The sequence below is a fragment of the Hyperolius riggenbachi genome, chromosome 8 (genome assembly GCF_040937935.1).
Source record: "Hyperolius riggenbachi isolate aHypRig1 chromosome 8, aHypRig1.pri, whole genome shotgun sequence".
Lineage (NCBI taxonomy): Eukaryota > Metazoa > Chordata > Amphibia > Anura > Hyperoliidae > Hyperolius > Hyperolius riggenbachi.
The window spans coordinates 4,023,013-4,041,770 of NC_090653.1; the positions used below are offsets into that span (position 1 = coordinate 4,023,013).

The 18,758-nt window shown below is 48.8% G+C and overlaps 1 protein-coding gene across 3 annotated transcripts in view; it reads left to right on the forward strand.

The window, feature by feature from the left end:
- DIAPH2 (diaphanous related formin 2) overlaps positions 1-18,758 on the forward strand; it is a 1,596,586-nt gene that overhangs the window by 285,464 nt on the left and 1,292,364 nt on the right. For 2 of the 3 annotated variants that reach the window (XM_068249979.1, XM_068249981.1), the window contains one exon: positions 6,754-6,774. The exons of the other annotated variant lie outside the window; for it this stretch is intronic. In XM_068249979.1, the coding sequence (XP_068106080.1) occupies positions 6,754-6,774 (21 nt within the window). The remainder of the gene's footprint in view (positions 1-6,753; positions 6,775-18,758) is intronic. 3 annotated transcript variants of the gene reach the window in all.

Genomic DNA, 18,758 nt, shown 5'->3' on the forward strand with positions numbered 1-18,758 from the left:
TTGTATGCGCTGCACAGCAATGCGCTGCAAGATCAGCTGATGCAATCACTGTACTGCGCTGCGCTCTGGTCACATGGCCCTCTGCGTTTCCTTCTGTGAGTGAGGCCTGACACTGAGACTTGTATGCGCTGCACAGCAATGCGCTGCAATATCAGCTGATGCAATCACTGTACTGCGCTGCGTTCTGGTCACATGGCCCTCTGCGTTTCCTTCTGTGAGTGAGGCCTGACACTGAGACTTGTATGCGCTGCACAGCAATGCGATGCAATATCAGCTGATCCAATCACTGTACTGCGCTGCGTTCTGGTCACATGACTCTCTGCGTTTCCTTCTGTGAGCGAGGCCTGACACTAAGACTTGTATGCGCTGCACAGCAATGCGATGCAATATCAGCTGATGCAATCACTGTACTGCGCTGCGTTCTGGTCACATGGCCCTCTGCGTTTCCTTGTGTGAGCGAGGCCTGACACTGAGACTTGTATGCGCTGCACAGCAATGCGATGCAATATCAGCTGATGCAATCACTGTACTGCGCTGCGTTCTGGTCACATGACCCTCTGCGTTTCCTTCTGTGAGCGAGGCCTGACACTGAGACTTGTATGCGCTGCACAGCAATGCGCTGCAATATCAGCTGATGCAATCACTGTACTGCGCTGCGTTCTGGTCACATGGCTCTCTGCGTTTCCTTCTGTGAGTGAGGCCTGACACTGAGACTTGTATGCGCTGCACAGCAATGCGCTGCAATATCAGCTGATGCAATCACTGTACTGCGCTGCGTTCTGGTCACATGGCCCTCTGCGTTTCCTTCTGTGAGCGAGGCCTGACACTGAGACTTGTATGCGCTGCACAGCAATGCGATGCAATATCAGCTGATGCAATCACTGTACTGCGCTGCGTTCTGGTCACATGGCCCTCTGCGTTTCCTTGTGTGAGCGAGGCCTGACACTGAGACTTGTATGCGCTGCACAGCAATGCGATGCAATATCAGCTGATGCAATCACTGTACTGCGCTGCGTTCTGGTCACATGACCCTCTGCGTTTCCTTCTGTGAGCGAGGCCTGACACTGAGACTTGTATGCGCTGCACAGCAATGCGATGCAATATCAGCTGATGCAATCACTGTACTGCGCTGCGTTCTGGTCACATGGCCCTCTGCGTTTCCTTCTGTGAGCGAGGCCTGACACTGAGACTTGTATGCGCTGCACAGCAATGCGCTGCAATATCAGCTGATGCAATCACTGTACTGCGCTGCGTTCTGGTCACATGACTCTCTGTGTTTCCTTCTGTGAGGCCTGACACTGAGACTTGTATGCGCTGCACAGCAATGCGATGCAATATCAGCTGATGCAATCACTGTACTGCGCTGCGTTCTGGTCACATGGCCCTCTGCGTTTCCTTCTGTGAGTGAGGACTGACACTGAGACTTGTATGCGCTGCACAGCAATGCGATGCAATATCAGCTGATGCAATCACTGTACTGCGCTGCCTTCTGGTCACATGGCTCTCTGCGTTTCCTTCTGTGAGCGAGGCCTGACACTGAGACTTGTATGCGCTGCACAGCAATGCGCTGCAATATCAGCTGATGCAATCACTGTACTGCGCTGCGTTCTGGTCACATGGCCCTCTGCGTTTCCTTCTGTGAGTGAGGCCTGACACTGAGACTTGTATGCGCTGCACAGCAATGCGATGCAATATCAGCTGATGCAATCACTGTACTGCGCTGCGTTCTGGTCACATGGCCCTCTGCGTTTCCTTCTGTGAGCGAGGCCTGGGACTTTTATCAGAGGCCACAGCGGCGTGTAAAGGAAATACATGGATAATACGCACGTTCGCTGTTGGCGCTCTGCGGCGATGGCCAGAGTTATATTTCTGCTGCAGGAAGCTCAGTGAATGAGTGATGTGAGTTCTGTGCGATTGCGGCATTATATCGAGTCAGCTGCAGCTCATAATTCTGGCTTGCATGAAAATGTAATGAAAATTGCATGCAGCTGGAATCTGGGCCAATCAAAACAACCAATAAATGCGTCTGACTGGCCCAGTGTGAAATAATTAACTTCTCATTGACTGTAACGATGCGTACTCGCCTCGCAATACAGGAAGTTGAATCCAGCATCGACTTTCCCCCGACGACGAGCGTTTTCTGATCCACCTTTTGGCTGGTGTGCGTGACGTCACGTGACATTACATGTCAGGCGAGAACGAGACGTCACGCGATCGCGGTACTTTGTGCGGGAGTCGTCAGGGATCTTATAGATCTGATCCGCCGTGACGGTCGGTATCGCCGCATGAAAAGGTGGCCACTAACGTCCAATCTCTAGCAAAAAAATCATTAGAGCGATCACAAATTCTGATTGGATTGCTTGTAAATAATCTCCGTTGATACGCACAATGGATTACGAACGAATATAAAAAATAGTCGTCCGATAACATTTTTGTCAGACCAAAATTTGTTTTTTTTTGTTGGTTGTGATAGATAGGAAGCAAAGATTGGTTCGTTGATGGTGTAGTGAACGATTTCACTTCCGATCAGAATTATCTGATCGCTCAAACGCTAGAAATTGGATCGTCAGTGGCCACCTTAAGTCACGTTCTTGTGATCGTGTGCCTTTACCCACATTGCGAGATCGCGGAAATGACCGCTCGACCCTCAAAAAAATCACCGGTCGTCAGGAAAATTGTCTAAAAAAAAAAATCACGCGGTGGGTGTTGTCCTTAAAGCAAACGCCCCCGGACTTCTTATTTAGGAAGAGTAACATCGCTTTGCATCCGTAGTAAACATCAAAATGCAAACCGACTGTATTTTCCGGGGGAACGTTTCTTCCTGTTAAACCTCCCTCTGGAACATTCCGAGGCCCCCAGCACGCCAGTCACTTCCTGGCCTGAGTTATCCGCCGCGGTTCGGCGTCCGGGGCGACTGGCGGCAGAAAGTCTGCTACCGATGATAAGGAATGCCACGCCAGTCACACCGTTTCCAAGTGGGCGGCAGAAGGTTCGCCGCGTATTACGGCATCGCAATTAATCCCTAATCTCATTATTTATTTATTTGCTACCGCCGGCAACCGAAGGAAACGCCAATCTCATTACCCGCGCCCGCGTTTTATGTGTTTATTTCTACGCATTTCACATGTTGAGTCACCTACAGGCGAAATTATTAGTAAGTCCGTGAAATGAAGACACCAGGCGGGAGGCAGATAAAGCAGCGTATGAATAATAATGTTATTTATCAAATTAACGGCTGAGGATATAATTGGAATGCTGAACGCTGCATGGACTCTGTGCAATCACCGCTTGTCTGGGGGAGGGGAGATTCGCCAATCACCGATTGTCTGGGGATGGGGAGATTTGCCAATCACCGCTTGCCCCGGGGAGGGAGGGGATTCGCCAATCACCGCTTGTCCCGGGAAGGGGCGATCCGCCAATCACCGTCCCACCGCAGGCCTAACACAGCATGAGGTCACTGCCTGCTATCCTGCCCTGCTATTTCCAGGCCAGATCCGTGGAGAGGTCGCTGGACGAGGGATCTGCCCAATCTATGGTGGATCGATCAACCAATGCCTATTAAAAATACATGAGATTGAAGTCTATCCAATTATACAGTGAATCCGGAAAGTATTCACAGCTTCTTCCACATTTTGTTATGTTACAGCCTTATTACAAAATGGATTAAATTCATCTTACCTCTAAATTCTCCACACAACACCCCATAATGCTGTGAAAAAAAGTTTACTTCGGGTGTTTAGCCAATTTATTAAAAATGAAAAAATTGAGAAATCTTATAAGTATTCACAGCCTTCGCCATGAAGCTCAAAATTGAGCTCAAGTGTATCCTGTTCCCCTGATCATCCTTGTGATGTTTCTGCGGATTGATTGGAGTCCTTCTGTGGTAAGTTCCGTTGATTGAACATGATTTGGAAAGGCACACACCTGTCTATGTAAGGTCCCACAGTTGGCAGGTGGGGAACACAGGATACAGTAGGAGGGAAGAGGACCTGTCCCATTAGGCTTACAATCTAAGAGGTGAGGGAACACAGGATACAGGAGGAGGGAAGAGGACCTGTCCCATCAGGCTTACAATCTAAGAGGTGAGGGAACACAGGATACAGGAGGAGGGAAGAGGACCTGTCCCATCAGGCTTACAATCTAAAGGCTCATACACACGGGGTACGGCCGTCGCCGCAACCACGTGGCACGCGCGTGTTGCGGCGACGGTTCGTCCGTGTGTATGACGCGCGCGCCCCGAACCGTCGCCCGTCGGAGCTGTCGCCAGGCGATTGACATGTTCAATCGCCGGCTACAGTCGTCGCCGCAACCTCGCCGGAACTGTCGCTAGCCCCGCATGTGTATGCGGGCTAGCGACAGCTACCCACACACACCACACGGAGCTTCCGGCGGGGGGGAGGAAACTCGGCGACAGCTTCCGCCGCATCGCTAATCCCTCTGCTGCCGTGTGGATGCAGAGGGATTTGGCGACGAGCTGTCGCCGAACTGCCGCCGAACTGTCGCGCACACGCTCCCGTGTGCGGCGACAGCTACAATTGTACCCCCGTGGGTACTTAGCTTAAGAAGTGGGGTAACACAGGATACAGGAGGAGAGAAGAGGACCTGTCCCATCAGGCTTACAATCTAAGAGGTGAGGGAACACAGGATACAGTAGGAGGGAAGAGGACCTGTCCCATCAGGCTTACATTATAAGAGGTGAGGGAACACAGTATACAGTAGGAGGGAAGAGGACCTGTCCCATCAGGCTTACAATCTAAGAGGTGAGGGGACACAGGATACAGGAGGAGGGAAGAGGACCTGTCCCATTAGGCTTACATTCTAAGAGGTGAGGGGACACAGGATACAGGAGGAGGGAAGAGGACCTGTCCCATCAGGCTTACAATCTAAGAGGTGAGGGAACACAGGATACAGTAGGAGGGAAGAGGACCTGTCCCATTAGGCTTACAATCTAAGAGGTGAGGGAACACAGGATACAGTAGGAGGGAAGAGGACCTGTCCCATCAGGCTTACAATCTAAGAGGTGAGGGAACACAGGATACAGTAGTAGGTAAGAGGACCTGTCCCATCAGGCTTACAATCTAAGAGGTGAGGGAACACAGGATACAGGAGGAGGGAAGAGGACCTGTCCCATCAGGCTTACAATTTAAGAGGTGAGGGAACACAGGATACAGTAGTAGGGAAGAGGACCTGTCCCATCAGGCTTACAATCTAAGAGGTGAGGGAACACAGGATACAGTAGGAGGGAAGACGACCTGTCCCATCAGGCTTACAATCTAAGAGGTGAGGGAACACAGGATACAGTAGGAGGGAAGAGGACCTGTCCCATCAGGCTTACATTATAAGAGGTGAGGGAACACAGTATACAGTAGGAGGGAAGAGGACCTGTCCCATCAGGCTTACAATCTAAGAGGTGAGGGAACATAGGATACGGTAGGAGGGAAGAGGACCTGTCCCATCAGGCTTACAATCTAAGAGGTAAGAGAACACAGGATACAGGAGGAAGGAAGAGGACCTGTCCCATCAGGCTTACAGTCTAAGAGGTGAGGGGACACAGGATACAGTAGAAGGGAAGAGGATCTGTCCCATCAGGCTTACAATCTAAGAGATGAGGGAACACAGGATACAGTAGGAGGGAAGAGGACCTGTCCCATCAGGCTTACAGTCTAAGAGGTGAGGGAACACACGAATACAGGAGGAAGGGAGAGGACCTGTCCCATCAGGCTTATAATCTAAGAGGCGAGGGAACACAGGATACAGGAGGAAGGAAGAGGACCTGTCTCATCAGGCTTACAATCTAAGAGGTGAGGGAAAACAGGATACAGTAGGAGGGAAGAGGACTTGTCCCATCAGGCTTACAATCTAAGAGGTGAAGGGACACAGGATACAGTAGGAGGGAAGAGGACCTGTCCCATCAGGCTTACAGTCTAAGAGGTGAGGGAACACAGGATACAGTAGAAGGGAAGAGGATCTGTCCCATCAGGCTTACAATCTAAGAAGTGGGGAACACAGGATACAGTAGGAGGAAGAGGATCTGTCCCATCAGGCTTATAATCTAAGAGGTGAGGGAACACAGGATACAGTAGGAGGGAAGAGGACCTGTCCCATCAGGCTTACAATCTAAGAGGTGAGGGAACACAGGATACAGGAGGAAGGAAGAGGACCTGTCTCATCAGGCTTATAATCTAAGCAGTGAGGAACACAGGATAGAATAACAGAAAGTGGAAAATACTTGCTCAGAAGATATCAGTCTCTACTCTCTGGTGATGTTGGGCAATAGTTGTTAGCGTATGGTTGGGGTAGAAGAACGTTAAAAACACAACGTTACTTTGGTTGACCAGCCTGGTAGGTTGCTTAAGCAATATTTAGACTTTCACGCTGGTCCTGTGCATAAGCAGAACTGTTTGTCTGGATTTATCCCCTGATTGCCCCCCAATCTCCCTGGAATGCTGATTTCTCCACTCTGGCTTGTAGATTGTGCTGTGATCTGCCTGCAGTACCCCCTCTGACAGCAGATGGCGCCACTCACAGTACAATCTCCTCCTTGCGATGTGTGTTGTTTCGCTATTGCATGTCAGATTCCGCTTTGATTGCCTGTTTAATGTTGGTGAAACAATAGCATGTGTTTGTGTAATTCAGTCATATAACCATAGAGATGAACAATTAACCATAGAGTTCCCTGCTTGGACCATTACTAATTGTGATGTTTCTTTTCTCCACCTCCTTAATTCTGCTCCACTGACCTCCTGCATGCAGATAACTGGGAGCAAAGCTTTGGTGAGTACTCTCTGCTCTTATCATGTCTGTGCCATGCTGAAGATGTGTGTCATGGAGTTATCATACGAAGGGTTCCGACATCATATTATCGTATGTGATAGAATCTTATCCTCTGTGCAGGATCTGGGGTATTGGGGATACTAAAGCTTTGCATATATTCATAGCATGCTAAAAAATCCAATGTATATCTATGTGAAGTAAGAAAAACATCTGCTTGCATCATGACAAATCCTAAATCCATAATACACATTTATATGTAAAGAAGCAGCCATTATCCAAGTAACACCTTGTAGAAGGAGGGATCATGTGCGCTGCCAGTAGGCAGGCCCTGCATTAGCTTCAGGCTGAGAATGAGGCGGGGCTTTCACAAGACTGGTGTCTGGGTGGGGCTTCAATTAATAAAGAACTGCCCACTAGCCTCTAGATATTCAACTCTCATCATTGGACAACTGATGAAACCATGGTAGTGAGTTCAGCAGCTGATGATTACTGGTGTCAGAAGTGAGTATGGTCAGGCCAGGGGATAGATTAGACTTTGGGGGAATCTTGATAAAGGATGTAGAGTTGTATAAGTCTGAAAAGACACTCAACAATCCCGACAACAACAGATACGTTTTAAGCTTTCTTCTGGGAACAATCTGTAGGAACATCTATAAAGAACATCTATAAAAAAATCTATAAAAAAATAAATACAAATAAATAAAGCATTATCGGTTGGTGGGAGTTTGGGATGGGTTTGGGAAGCCTTCTCTGGTCCAGAGATAACAGAGGAGGCAGGAGGCAGGTCAAGCCTAGACCTGTATGAATCCACATATCAGAATGTAGGACAAAGTAGATGTTTGTGATGTTCTATGGTATCCCAGGCTCATCACCCATAATTGCTGCTTCTGTATCAGTTTGGGGAAAGTACTGTAGATGCAATAATAGGTTGACTTCTCCCATTTCTTGTGGCCACCAGTGGTGAGACCTCTTCTGTAGGATCATCATCATATTGCCAACAGCTAAGAGTCAACTCTAAGTATTGTGTCATCTTCTACTACCTCAATAAAGACTCATAGATTTATCTTCATGTTACAAAGAGTCCTTCTCAGGTTATGAGGAAAATGTTCATCTGCTCATCCCATCTCCTGCCTGCCCATGGGGCTTATTAGCTTGTTAGGAGCATTTTTACTCTTCAGTGTTCACTGCGGCCTTGTTGGAGAAGGTTGAGACACTGCAGCAGATAAATTAGGCTTTCCAGCAGCCCATGGGTGGATTTGGGCCTTCGGTCTTCCATTTCGAGTGAAGTTAATCTTTATGGTGAATCCGTAACAATGGACGTTTAGCAGCTGCCATTGTCACTGTCACTAATGGAAGTGTCACAGCTGTCATCCTGGTTCTGCTTCCACCAGCTAATGGGGGTCACAGCCCCAGAACTAGCATGGCTGCACCATCTAACCAGCCACAGCCCTGGAACAAGCAGACAGCCAATTACTTTTACCTTCATCCTTTTTTCTTATTCCAGGAAGTCAGTATTCTTACTATAAACAGTATTAGGGCTGGTTCAGACGGACGTTTGTGCAGCGTCTACCGCCAGCGTTCGGGGCTTGGCGTTAAACGCTCCCATTCAAGTGAATGGGAGCGTTTGTACCAAGCTTTTACGCGCGTTTACACGAACGCGGCGTTCGGGTCCCGATTTTCCTTGGCATTCAAGGAGCCCCTGGAAGCTACATGTAGCTTCCAGGGGCGGTTAACCGCGACGGGTAATGTCCCCCTAGGGGAAGAAAAAACGCGACCGCATCAGAACGCAATGCGAACGCTGCTGAAAGCCTGAACGCATCACGAACGCAACGCCTCCGAACGCAACGCCTCCGAACGTCCGTCTGAACCAGCCCTTAATGAGGGCCCCTGCAGTTCCATCTGTACATGTTCACTTTAAGCGCCTGCATTGTGTTCAGACAAGCAATTCCATATTTATTTTTCTGGATTTGTTGAATTCTCCCCCAGAAAGGTGCCCTTACCCAGCAAACATGAGTGAATCTGGGCCCGATAAGTGCGCGGCGGCAACAATCTGATGTTTATCAAGCTCGGTGTGTTTTGTGTGACAGTCAAGTGTTTAGCGTCTCCTTGTGAGAGCCCTTTAGGCATAATTGCTCCCTGAATTAGGTCAGGCCTGCAGAGGGACCATACTTCACCATATAATTGATTAAAGACACCTTGCCCTCCCTCTATAAATACAATTAAGCCTATAAGCTGCCAGAGGGAATGAGCACACTTCAGAGTCGCCCAGTCAGGCTATCCAAAGGCCTAAAACAAACATTTAATGCTGCTAAGTCAATTCCATGAAAGCAAAACCTCCGTCCATTCCAAATTGGTTTGTCAACCGCATCAATTTCAGCTGCCATCCCGCGGAAGGCCAGCAGGGGGCGCCATGCCCTCGCCTATGACTGCGCACACATTTCATTCTCAATAGATCTCTCTGGCTAGATGTATCATTTTCTTACCTTGATGTAATTTACATATTTATAGTTTTGTTCGTAGCATTGTATGAATACTAAATTTAAAACATTAACTTGGGTAGAACGATATCATTCGTGAAACCTTCGAATTGTAACGTGACAAAAGAGGGAGAAGAATACTTAATTGTGAAGCTGGAATGTGGAGGTAATGGAGAATTAATTACAAAGGTAAAAGCGATGAGAGAGAAGACAAGAGAGGAGCTGGTGAGATGGGCGACCTTCTGTCATCTGATTTATTCCCATAGATATGCAGATCGCTTGCTTAGCCGGCACTTCTTGATTATCGGGATTTCATAAGTGGACGCTGTGATCGTTTTTGACGCGGGGCCAATTTATAAAGGGATGGAGGTCGGATGGCTTCCACTTGTTAACCCTCCAGTCTCTGCCGGGCTCCGCTCAGCTGCTAGAAGCTCTCGCTTTTGGTCAGCAATTCACCCCCCCCCCCCCCCAACAAATCAGCCAATCGCCTGGATTATCTGCTTTTATATCAAAGCAAATTTGTGGACAATAATGATGGCAATTCTCTCTATACTCACCTTCTCTGTACAGCCGAGGACACTCCGTTCTGCAATGGCCCACCTAGCCCCAAAACCGTGGACGCATCTAATCCTCCACCCCCCGTAGTGCGTGTTACCTCCACCACCATATTCCCCCACCTAATCCATCATGGTGCTCACCTGTTCCACCAACCATCATAAGGCTCACCTAATGCCCTTGACCAACTGTGGTGACCATCTAACACCTTCCCCCTCCCCCCATCATGGTGATGGCTTAACCATCCCACTACCCTAACCCACCATAAAGCCAACCTAATCTGCCTCCCACCCCACCATACTTACCAGTGACCATAGATCCCACCCATGTACCATGGTGTCCACCTAAACTACACACTCACTGTGCGCCTTACCTTTCAGCCTAACCCACCACGCAGACCACCTACCCCCACCTAATCCAAACAGAGGTTAGAATTTTCTGTGGGTAATAGTCCAAAGATAAAAACCCAAATCCTTGATGGTATATGGATCGGCAAGCAGGCAGTCAGGGACCCGGGAAAGTCTGTGTGTCCAGCAAGTTAACTCTTTCTCCGCTGGAGGGTGGAGATGGACATCAGAGATTGGCAGGCTGTGTGTCCAGCAATATAACCCTTTCTCCGCTGGAGGGTGGAGATGGACATCAGAGATGGGCAGGCTGTGTGTCCAGCAATATAACCCTTTCTCCGCTGGAGGGTGGAGATGGACATCAGAGATTGGCAGGCTGTGTGTCCAGCAATATAACCCTTTCTCCGCTGGAGGGTGGAGATGGACATCAGAGATTGGCAGTCTGTGTGTCCAGCAATATAACCCTTTCTCCGCTGGAGGGTGGACATGGTCATCAGAGATGGGCAGTCTGTGTGTCCAGCAATATAACCCTCTCTCCGCTGGAGGGTGGAGATGGTCATCAGAGATTGGCAGGCTGTGTGTCCAGCAATATAACCCTTTCTCCGCTGGAGGGTGGAGATGGACATCAGAGATTGGCAGTCTGTGTGTCCAGCAATATAACTCTTTCTCCGCTGGAGGGTGGAGATGGACATCAGAGATGGGCAGTCTGTGTGTCCAGCAATATAACCCTCTCTCCGCTGGAGGGTGGAGATGGTCATCAGAGATTGGCAGGCTGTGTGTCCAGCAATATAACCCTCTCTCCGCTGGAGGGTGGAGATGGACATCAGAGATTGGCAGGCTGTGTGTCCAGCAATATAACCCTTTCTCCGCTGGAGGGTGGAGATGGACATCAGAGATTGGCAGGCTGTGTGTCCAGCAATATAACCCTTTCTCCGCTGGAGGGTGGAGATGGACATCAGAGATTGGCAGTCTGTGTGTCCAGCAATATAACTCTTTCTCCGCTGGAGGGTGGACATGGTCATCAGAGATGGGCAGTCTGTGTGTCCAGCAATATAACCCTTTCTCCGCTGGAGGGTGGACATGGTCATCAGAGATGGGCAGTCTGTGTGTCCAGCAATATAACCCTCTCTCCGCTGGAGGGTGGAGATGGTCATCAGAGATGGGCAGTCTGTGTGTCCAGCAATATAACCCTTTCTCTTCTGGGGGTGGAGATGGTAATCAGAGATTGGCAGTCTGTGTGTCCAGCAATATAACCCTTTCTCTGCTAGAGGGTTGAGATGGTAATCAGAGATGGGCAGTCTGTGTGTCCAGCAATATAACCCTTTCTCTTCTGGGGGTGGAGATGGTAATCAGAGATTGGCAGTCTGTGTGTCCAGCAATATAACCCTTACTCTGCTAGAGGGTTGAGATGGTAATCAGAGATGGGCAGTCTGTGTGTCCAGCAATATAACCCTCTCTCCGCTGGAGGGTGGAGATGGTCATCAGAGATGGACAGTCTGTGTGTCCAGCAATGTAACCCTCTCACTGCTGGAGGGTGGAGATGGTCATCAGAGATGGGCAGTCTGTGTGTCCAGCAATATAACCCTGTCTCTGCTGGAGGGTGGAGATGGACATCAGAGATGGGCAGGCTGTGTGTCCAGCAATATAACCCTTACTCTGCTAGAGGGTTGAGATGGTAATCAGAGATGGACAGTCTGTGTGTCCAGCAATGTAACCCTCTCACTGCTGGAGGGTGGAGATGGTCATCAGAGATGGGCAGTCTGTGTGTCCAGCAATATAACCCTGTCTCTGCTGGAGGGTGGAGATGGACATCAGAGATGGGCAGGCTGTGTGTCCAGCAATATAACCCTTTCTCCGCTGGAGGGTGGACATGGTCATCAGAGATGGGCAGTCTCTGCCACATGATGTAGTCCCACTAGTTGTCATTAGAGGCAGAAAGAGGTATGAAATATCTGAAGTTATCATATCTCTGGGTCAGTTCAGCACACAATACAGAAAATGAGATTTGTGGGTTCCTTGTGGTCTCTGCTGCTCACAGATATCAAACACATATGAATTATATTTAATTTCAGAGAAAACCGTCTCTTTGTGACAGAAGTTGGAAGACAAACGCTTATAGAAAGGCTGGAAATGATCAGTAAAATGATCATTATTTATTCCGAGGCTAATTATACGGCATCCCCCTGCCAGGGTACGTGGAGGAATGCAGATTTTGTCAGTTAGGGATTTACGACAGGTGATCTGGTTTTCTGGTCCTGGACTGTGTATTTATCAATATCCTTTTAAGGCAAATCAAAGAATGTGGGAGTTTTGCTGCAGAGAAGGCTTGGATTGCTTTATGATGCCCTCTATAGCGGAAGAATAAACATATTACATAAACATAAAGAGTGACTTCCTATGGAAAAAGCTGGTCCTACAGAAACACTTTAGCTAAGCTAAAACCTAAAGCACACCTTTGTGCCTGTATTTTTATGCAATGGGCCCATCTAGCGCAGGTGAATCCGTCACACCCCCCACCTAATCCGTCATGGTGCTTACCTGGTCCAACACCCCATCACAATGCTCACCTAAAGCCCTCCACCAACTCTGCTGACCATGTAACCCCCCCCCCCCCCCACCACCACCACCACCACCACCATCTATCATAGTGTTCACCTAATCACCATATTCCATGTGGGCCTTACCTATTACACAAACCTACCATGCAGACCACCTACCCCCTACCTAATCCATCATGGTGCTCACCTGATCCAACACCCATCACAAGGCTCACGTAATGCTCTCCACCAACTCTGGTGATCATATAACCCCCCCCCCCCCCTACACACACACACACACACACACACACACACACACCTATCGTGGTGCTCACCTAATCACTGCACTTAATATGGGCCTTACCTATTACCCTAACCTACCATTCAGCCCACCTAACCCTCCACTTACCCACTTATGTAATCCCACCCAGCATGAAGCCCACCTTATCCCGCTCCCACCCTACCATAGTGTTCTCTTTATACCCCCACCCAGCCCACCTGATAACCCCCACCCTCCATGGGGCTTGCCTTATCCTACCCATACAGCATGGAGTTTACCTAATCTCCACCCCCCCACACCTATCCACCATGATGCCCACCTAATATCCCCCATCCCCCCATATGCCCCCAGGCGTTGGGTCCAGTGGTTGCACCATCCATGTACGAGTATTGCTATAGTGATGAATAAAGGCTGGGAGCTGTAATCTGCATATATTATTAGAGTCATTATTCTGGGTATTATTACAGTGTATATATTTAGCTGTGACATTTTCTGCAGAGCTGTACGGCGTCCGCACTGATAGATATAATGATGAGACAGCCCATTAGCTGAGATTACCTCCATCAACGTGACCAATCAGGATTCTCTCCAGAGCTGCACCACAAATATCAGCTGACATAATGGAAACACCCAAGTGTGCTGCGGGAGGCTGGTCTGACACGTCCACCACGTGGTCTGACACTTCTGTCCCATCTGATATCTGGGTCATGTGATCTGACATCTGGGTCACTTGGTCTCATGTTTGGGTCTCGTGGTCTGACATCTGGGTCACGTGGTCTGACATCTGAGTCACGTGATCTGATATCTGAGTCACGTGATCTGATATCTGGGTCAGAATTTCACTTGATGATTTAGTACATTATTATCACATATATCAGCGAAAGCTCCCAGCTTGTTTGCTTTTTTGAATTGTGATATACAATGGATCAGACATGACATCGTTTTATAGTTGTATTGTGAATGGAGAGCTTCTGCCTCCTGGTGATATATAGACATCCATGTGTCTGTGTGACTGTGCAGAGAGTGCCAGGCGGTAAAAACTCCCATAATTCCCCTGGGAGGCGGGCCCTGCACAGTCAGGCACAGAGTGCCAGACAGTAATAACTCCCATAATTCCCCTGGGAGGCGGGCCCTGCACAGTCAGGCAGAGAGTGCCAGGCTATAATAACTCCCATAATGCCCCTGGGAGGCGGGCCCTGCACAGTCAGGCAGAGAGTGCCAGGCGGTAATAACTCCCATAATGTCCCTGGGAGGCGGGCCCTGCACAGTCAGGCAGAGAGTGTCAGGCGGTAATAACTCCCATAATTACCCTGGGAGGCGGGCCCTGCACAGTCAGGCAGAGAGTGCCAGGCTATAATAACTCCCATAATGCCCCTGGGAGGCGGGCCCTGCACAGTCAGGCAGAGAGTGCCAGGCGGTAATAACTCCCATAATGTCCCTGGGAGGCGGGCCCTGCACAGTCAGGCAGAGAGTGTCAGGCGGTAATAACTCCCATAATGCCCCTGGGAGGCGGGGCCCTGCACAGTCAGGCAGAGAGTGCCAGGCGGTAATCATTCCCATAATGCCTCTGGGAGGCGGGCCCTGCACAGTCAGGCAGAGAGTGCCAGGCGGTAATAACTCCCATAATGCCCCTGGGAGGCGGGGCCCTGCACAGTCAGGCAGAGAGTGCCAGGCGGTAATAACTCCCATAATGCCCCTGGGAGGCGGGCCCTGCACAGTCAGGCAGAGAGTGCCAGGCGGTAATAACTCCCATAATGCCCCTGGGAGGCGGGGCCCTGCACAGTCAGGCAGAGAGTGCCAGGCGGTAATCATTCCCATAATGCCTCTGGGAGGCGGGGCCCTGCACAGTCAGGCAGAGAGTGCCAGGTGGTAATAACTCCCTAATGCCCCTGGGAGGCAGGCCCTGCACAGTCAGGCAGGGAGTGCCAGGCGGTAATAACTCCCATAATGCCCCTGGGAGGCGGGGCCCTGCACAGTCAGGCAGAGAGTGCCAGGCGGTAATAACTCCCATAATGCCTCTGGGAGGCGGGCCCCTGCACAGTCAGGCAGAGAGTGCCAGGCGGTAATAACTCCCATAATGCCTCTGGGAGGCGGGGCCCTGCACAGTCAGGCAGAGAGTGCCAGGTGGTAATAACTCCCTAATGCCCCTGGGAGGCGGGGCCCTGCACAGTCAGGCAGAGAGTGCCAGGCGGTAATCATTCCCATAATGCCCCTGGGAGGCGGGCCCTGCACAGTCAGGCAGAGAGTGCCAGGCGGTAATAACTCCCATAATGCCTCTGGGAGGCGGGCCCCTGCACAGTCAGGCAGAGAGTGCCAGGCGGTAATAACTCCCATAATGCCCCTGGGAGGCGGGGCCCTGCACAGTCAGGCAGAGAGTGCCAGACAGTAATAACTCCCATAATGCCCCTGGGAGGTGGGCCCTGCACAGTCAGGCAGAGAGTGCCAGGTGGTAATAACTCCCTAATGCCCCTGGGAGGCGGGGCCCTGCACAGTCAGGCAGGGAGTGCCAGGCTGTAATAACTCCCATAATGCCCCTGGGAGGTGAGCCCTGCACAGTCAGGCAGAGAGTGCCAGGCGGTAATAACTCCCATAATGCCTCTGGGAGGCGGGCCCCTGCACAGTCAGGCAGAGAGTGCCAGGCGGTAATCATTCCCATAATGCCTCTGGGAGGCGGGGCCCTGCACAGTCAGGCAGAGAGTGCCAGGCGGTAATCATTCCCATAATACCCCTGGGAGGCGGGCCCCTGCACAGTCAGGCAGAGAGAGCCAGACGGCAATAACTCCCATGATGCCCCTGGGAGGCGGGGCTTGACATCTTGCTTGGGCACAGTCCTTAATGGAACCTCCAAGGTTGTTTTTTTTGCTAGTAAATTGCATCTTCTGAAGAGAATAGAGCTAATATACATATTGTCATAGGAAATACAGTAATATATGCAGAACAGCGCACTTCATATATGAACATAACAATAAGATCTCTGGAAAGTGCCACTTGACCATTGCTTGTCATTAAGCCTGGCCCTGAGCGGAGGGTTTGTGTACAGGTTCTCTTTTCTTGCTATAGATTTTCTCTTTGCCGGTGTTGTACATTTGCTATGCATGAATGCTGCCGTCAGTCAAGTGGCCTTGCTATATGCTGCAGAAGGGTCCTTATTATGAGATCCCCTCTATAAAATCAGCGTGTGTTCAGAATATGATGAGACTTATCTAATGCCTGGCTGCCTTTACTGCAGCAATTCCCTTATAGCGGCAGGTATATGAGAGCTGAGCCTTTGTGATGGGCCTGGCAGGGAGTATTATGGGGATAAGTACCTGATGGATAAATATTGCTCCGGATTCAAGGACTGGAAATGACAGGTGGGGAGGGGGGGTCTGAGCTGTAGGATGACTCACACAGGTCCATGGTGGATGGCGGTGCAGCTACAGGGGGTACAGCGTCTGTCCCACCCCAGAGAGAAGGCCTTCTGATAGCTCCTGGGTTACACAGAGAATGTTCCTCATAATCAATAGATAATCTCACTGATATTATAAATTTGGATGTTTGTTACTCGATCACACAACAATGGCTGAACGGATGTGAATGAAATTTGGCACACACATAGTACATTACCTGGAATAAAGTATAGGATACTTTTTATTCCCATAACCAAAAAGTGGGCGGAGACAAATACACATTTCACTGGAAAATGTAAACTGCAGCCATTCTTACCCTGTTAATGGCAGGGTTCTCAAACTTTGCACAGTTGGCCACTGGGTGACTGAGATTAATATTCAGAAAAATGGGTGGAGCCTACAACAGCCAATCAAAATTCACCTATTGATTTTCAACGGGAATATTTCATTGCTGCCATTCTTACACTGTTAAAGAGACACTGAAGCGAAAAAAAAAATGATGATATTATGATTTGTATGTGTAGTACAGCTAAGAAATAAAACATTAAGATCAGATACATCAGTCTAATTGTTTCCAGTACAGGAAGAGTTAAGAAACTCCAGCTGTTATCTCTATGCAAACAAGCCATTAATCTCTACGACTTTCAAAGTCGTGGAGAGGGCTGTTTTCTGACTTTTATTATCTCAACTGTAAGTAAACAAATGTCTTTTTCTCTGCCAGAGGAGAGGACATTACTTCACAGACTGCTCTGAAAGAATCATTTTGAATGCTGAGTGTTGTGTAATCTGCACATATTATAGAATGATGCAATGTTAGAAAAAACACTATATACCTGAAAATAAAAATATGAGAATATTTTCTTTGCTGCTAATCTTCTAGTAATTATTCATAGTACACAACCAATTCATTATATCATATATTTTTTTTCGCTTCAGTGTCTCTTTAATGGCACAAGCCTCAAACCTGGTACAGTTGGTCATTGGGTGACTGGGGTTCAAATTCAGAAAAGGGGGTGGAGTCACATACAGCCAATCATATTTGTTTCATTTCAATGCAAATCATTGATGCCAACACCAGCCAAATACATACCCGGGTAACGCCGGGCCATCAGCTAGTTAATAAATAAATTGAAGAGCACTGGACCCAGTACAGACCCCTGTGGGACCCCACTGCTAACAGTCTCCCATTTTGAGTACGATCCATTGACCACAACTCTTTGTTTTCTGTCCATTAGCCAGTTCCCTATCCATGAACACAGACTCTTCCCCAGTCCTTGCATCCTCAACTGTTGCACCAGACTTTTGTGGGGAACAGTGTCGAAGGCCGTTGCAAAGTCCAAGTATATCACATCTACAGCTTTCCCAATATCCATATTAGCGTTCACTACCTCATAAAAGCTGAGCATGTTAATCAAACATTACCTGTCTTTAGTAAACCCATGTTGATGCTGAGAAATAAGGTTATTTTCTACTATGAAGTCTTGTATAGCATATTTCAAATGGTTTGCAGAAGACAAGTCTATAATTTCCCTGATCTGTTTTTTTTTCCCTTCTTAAATTATGGGAAAATGTAGGCTGTACGCCAATATACTGGAGAGTCAAAAAATGATAAGATAAAAGCGTTTATCGATAGAGATGTCCCGAACGGTTCGCCGGCGAACGTTTCCCGGCGAACTTTGGTGGTTCGCGTTCGCCTGCCAAAGGCAAACTTTTCCAGAAGTTCGATTCGCCCCATCATGCTCTATTGAGCAAAACTTTGACCCTCTATATCACAGTCAGCAGGCACATTGTTGCCAATCAGACTGCACTCACTCTTGGAGCCCCACCCCCCTTATAAAAGGCAAGGTCCTTGTGCCGTTTGACTCACTCGTCTGCCTATACTAATTAGTTAAAGAGAACCAGAGATGAAGCAACCTCATGTATTTTACCTTATAAATCAGTGGGAACATGACAGTAAACACCTAATCTGCTCTTTGTTACATTGTTCTCTGTTTAATTTGCCTGTTATCACCTCTAAGATAAGAATCCCGACTAAGCAGTCGGTCTGGCTTTGCTACAGAATAATTATAGCTGAGACTGTGTTCTTTGCTGTCTTCAAGTCCAAGCCTGCCCCCTGCTGGCTTTGCTCAGGAATCATTATAGCTGAGTCATTATAGCAAAGCCAGAATCAATGCTCAGTCCGGGATTCTTATCTCAGCTAGATAACAGACACTTTTAGCAGTGAGGATGGAACAGAGAGCATGGTAAATGTTTTCTCTAATGTTCCCACTGATTTCTATGGTAAAATACACAAGGGTGCTTCGTCTCTGGTTCACTTTAAGGGACAGCTGCTACACACTCTGCTAGGGAGAGTTTAATTAGCCTCTTGTAAGCTCCTCCTCCATCCTCCCTTCTACCCTTCT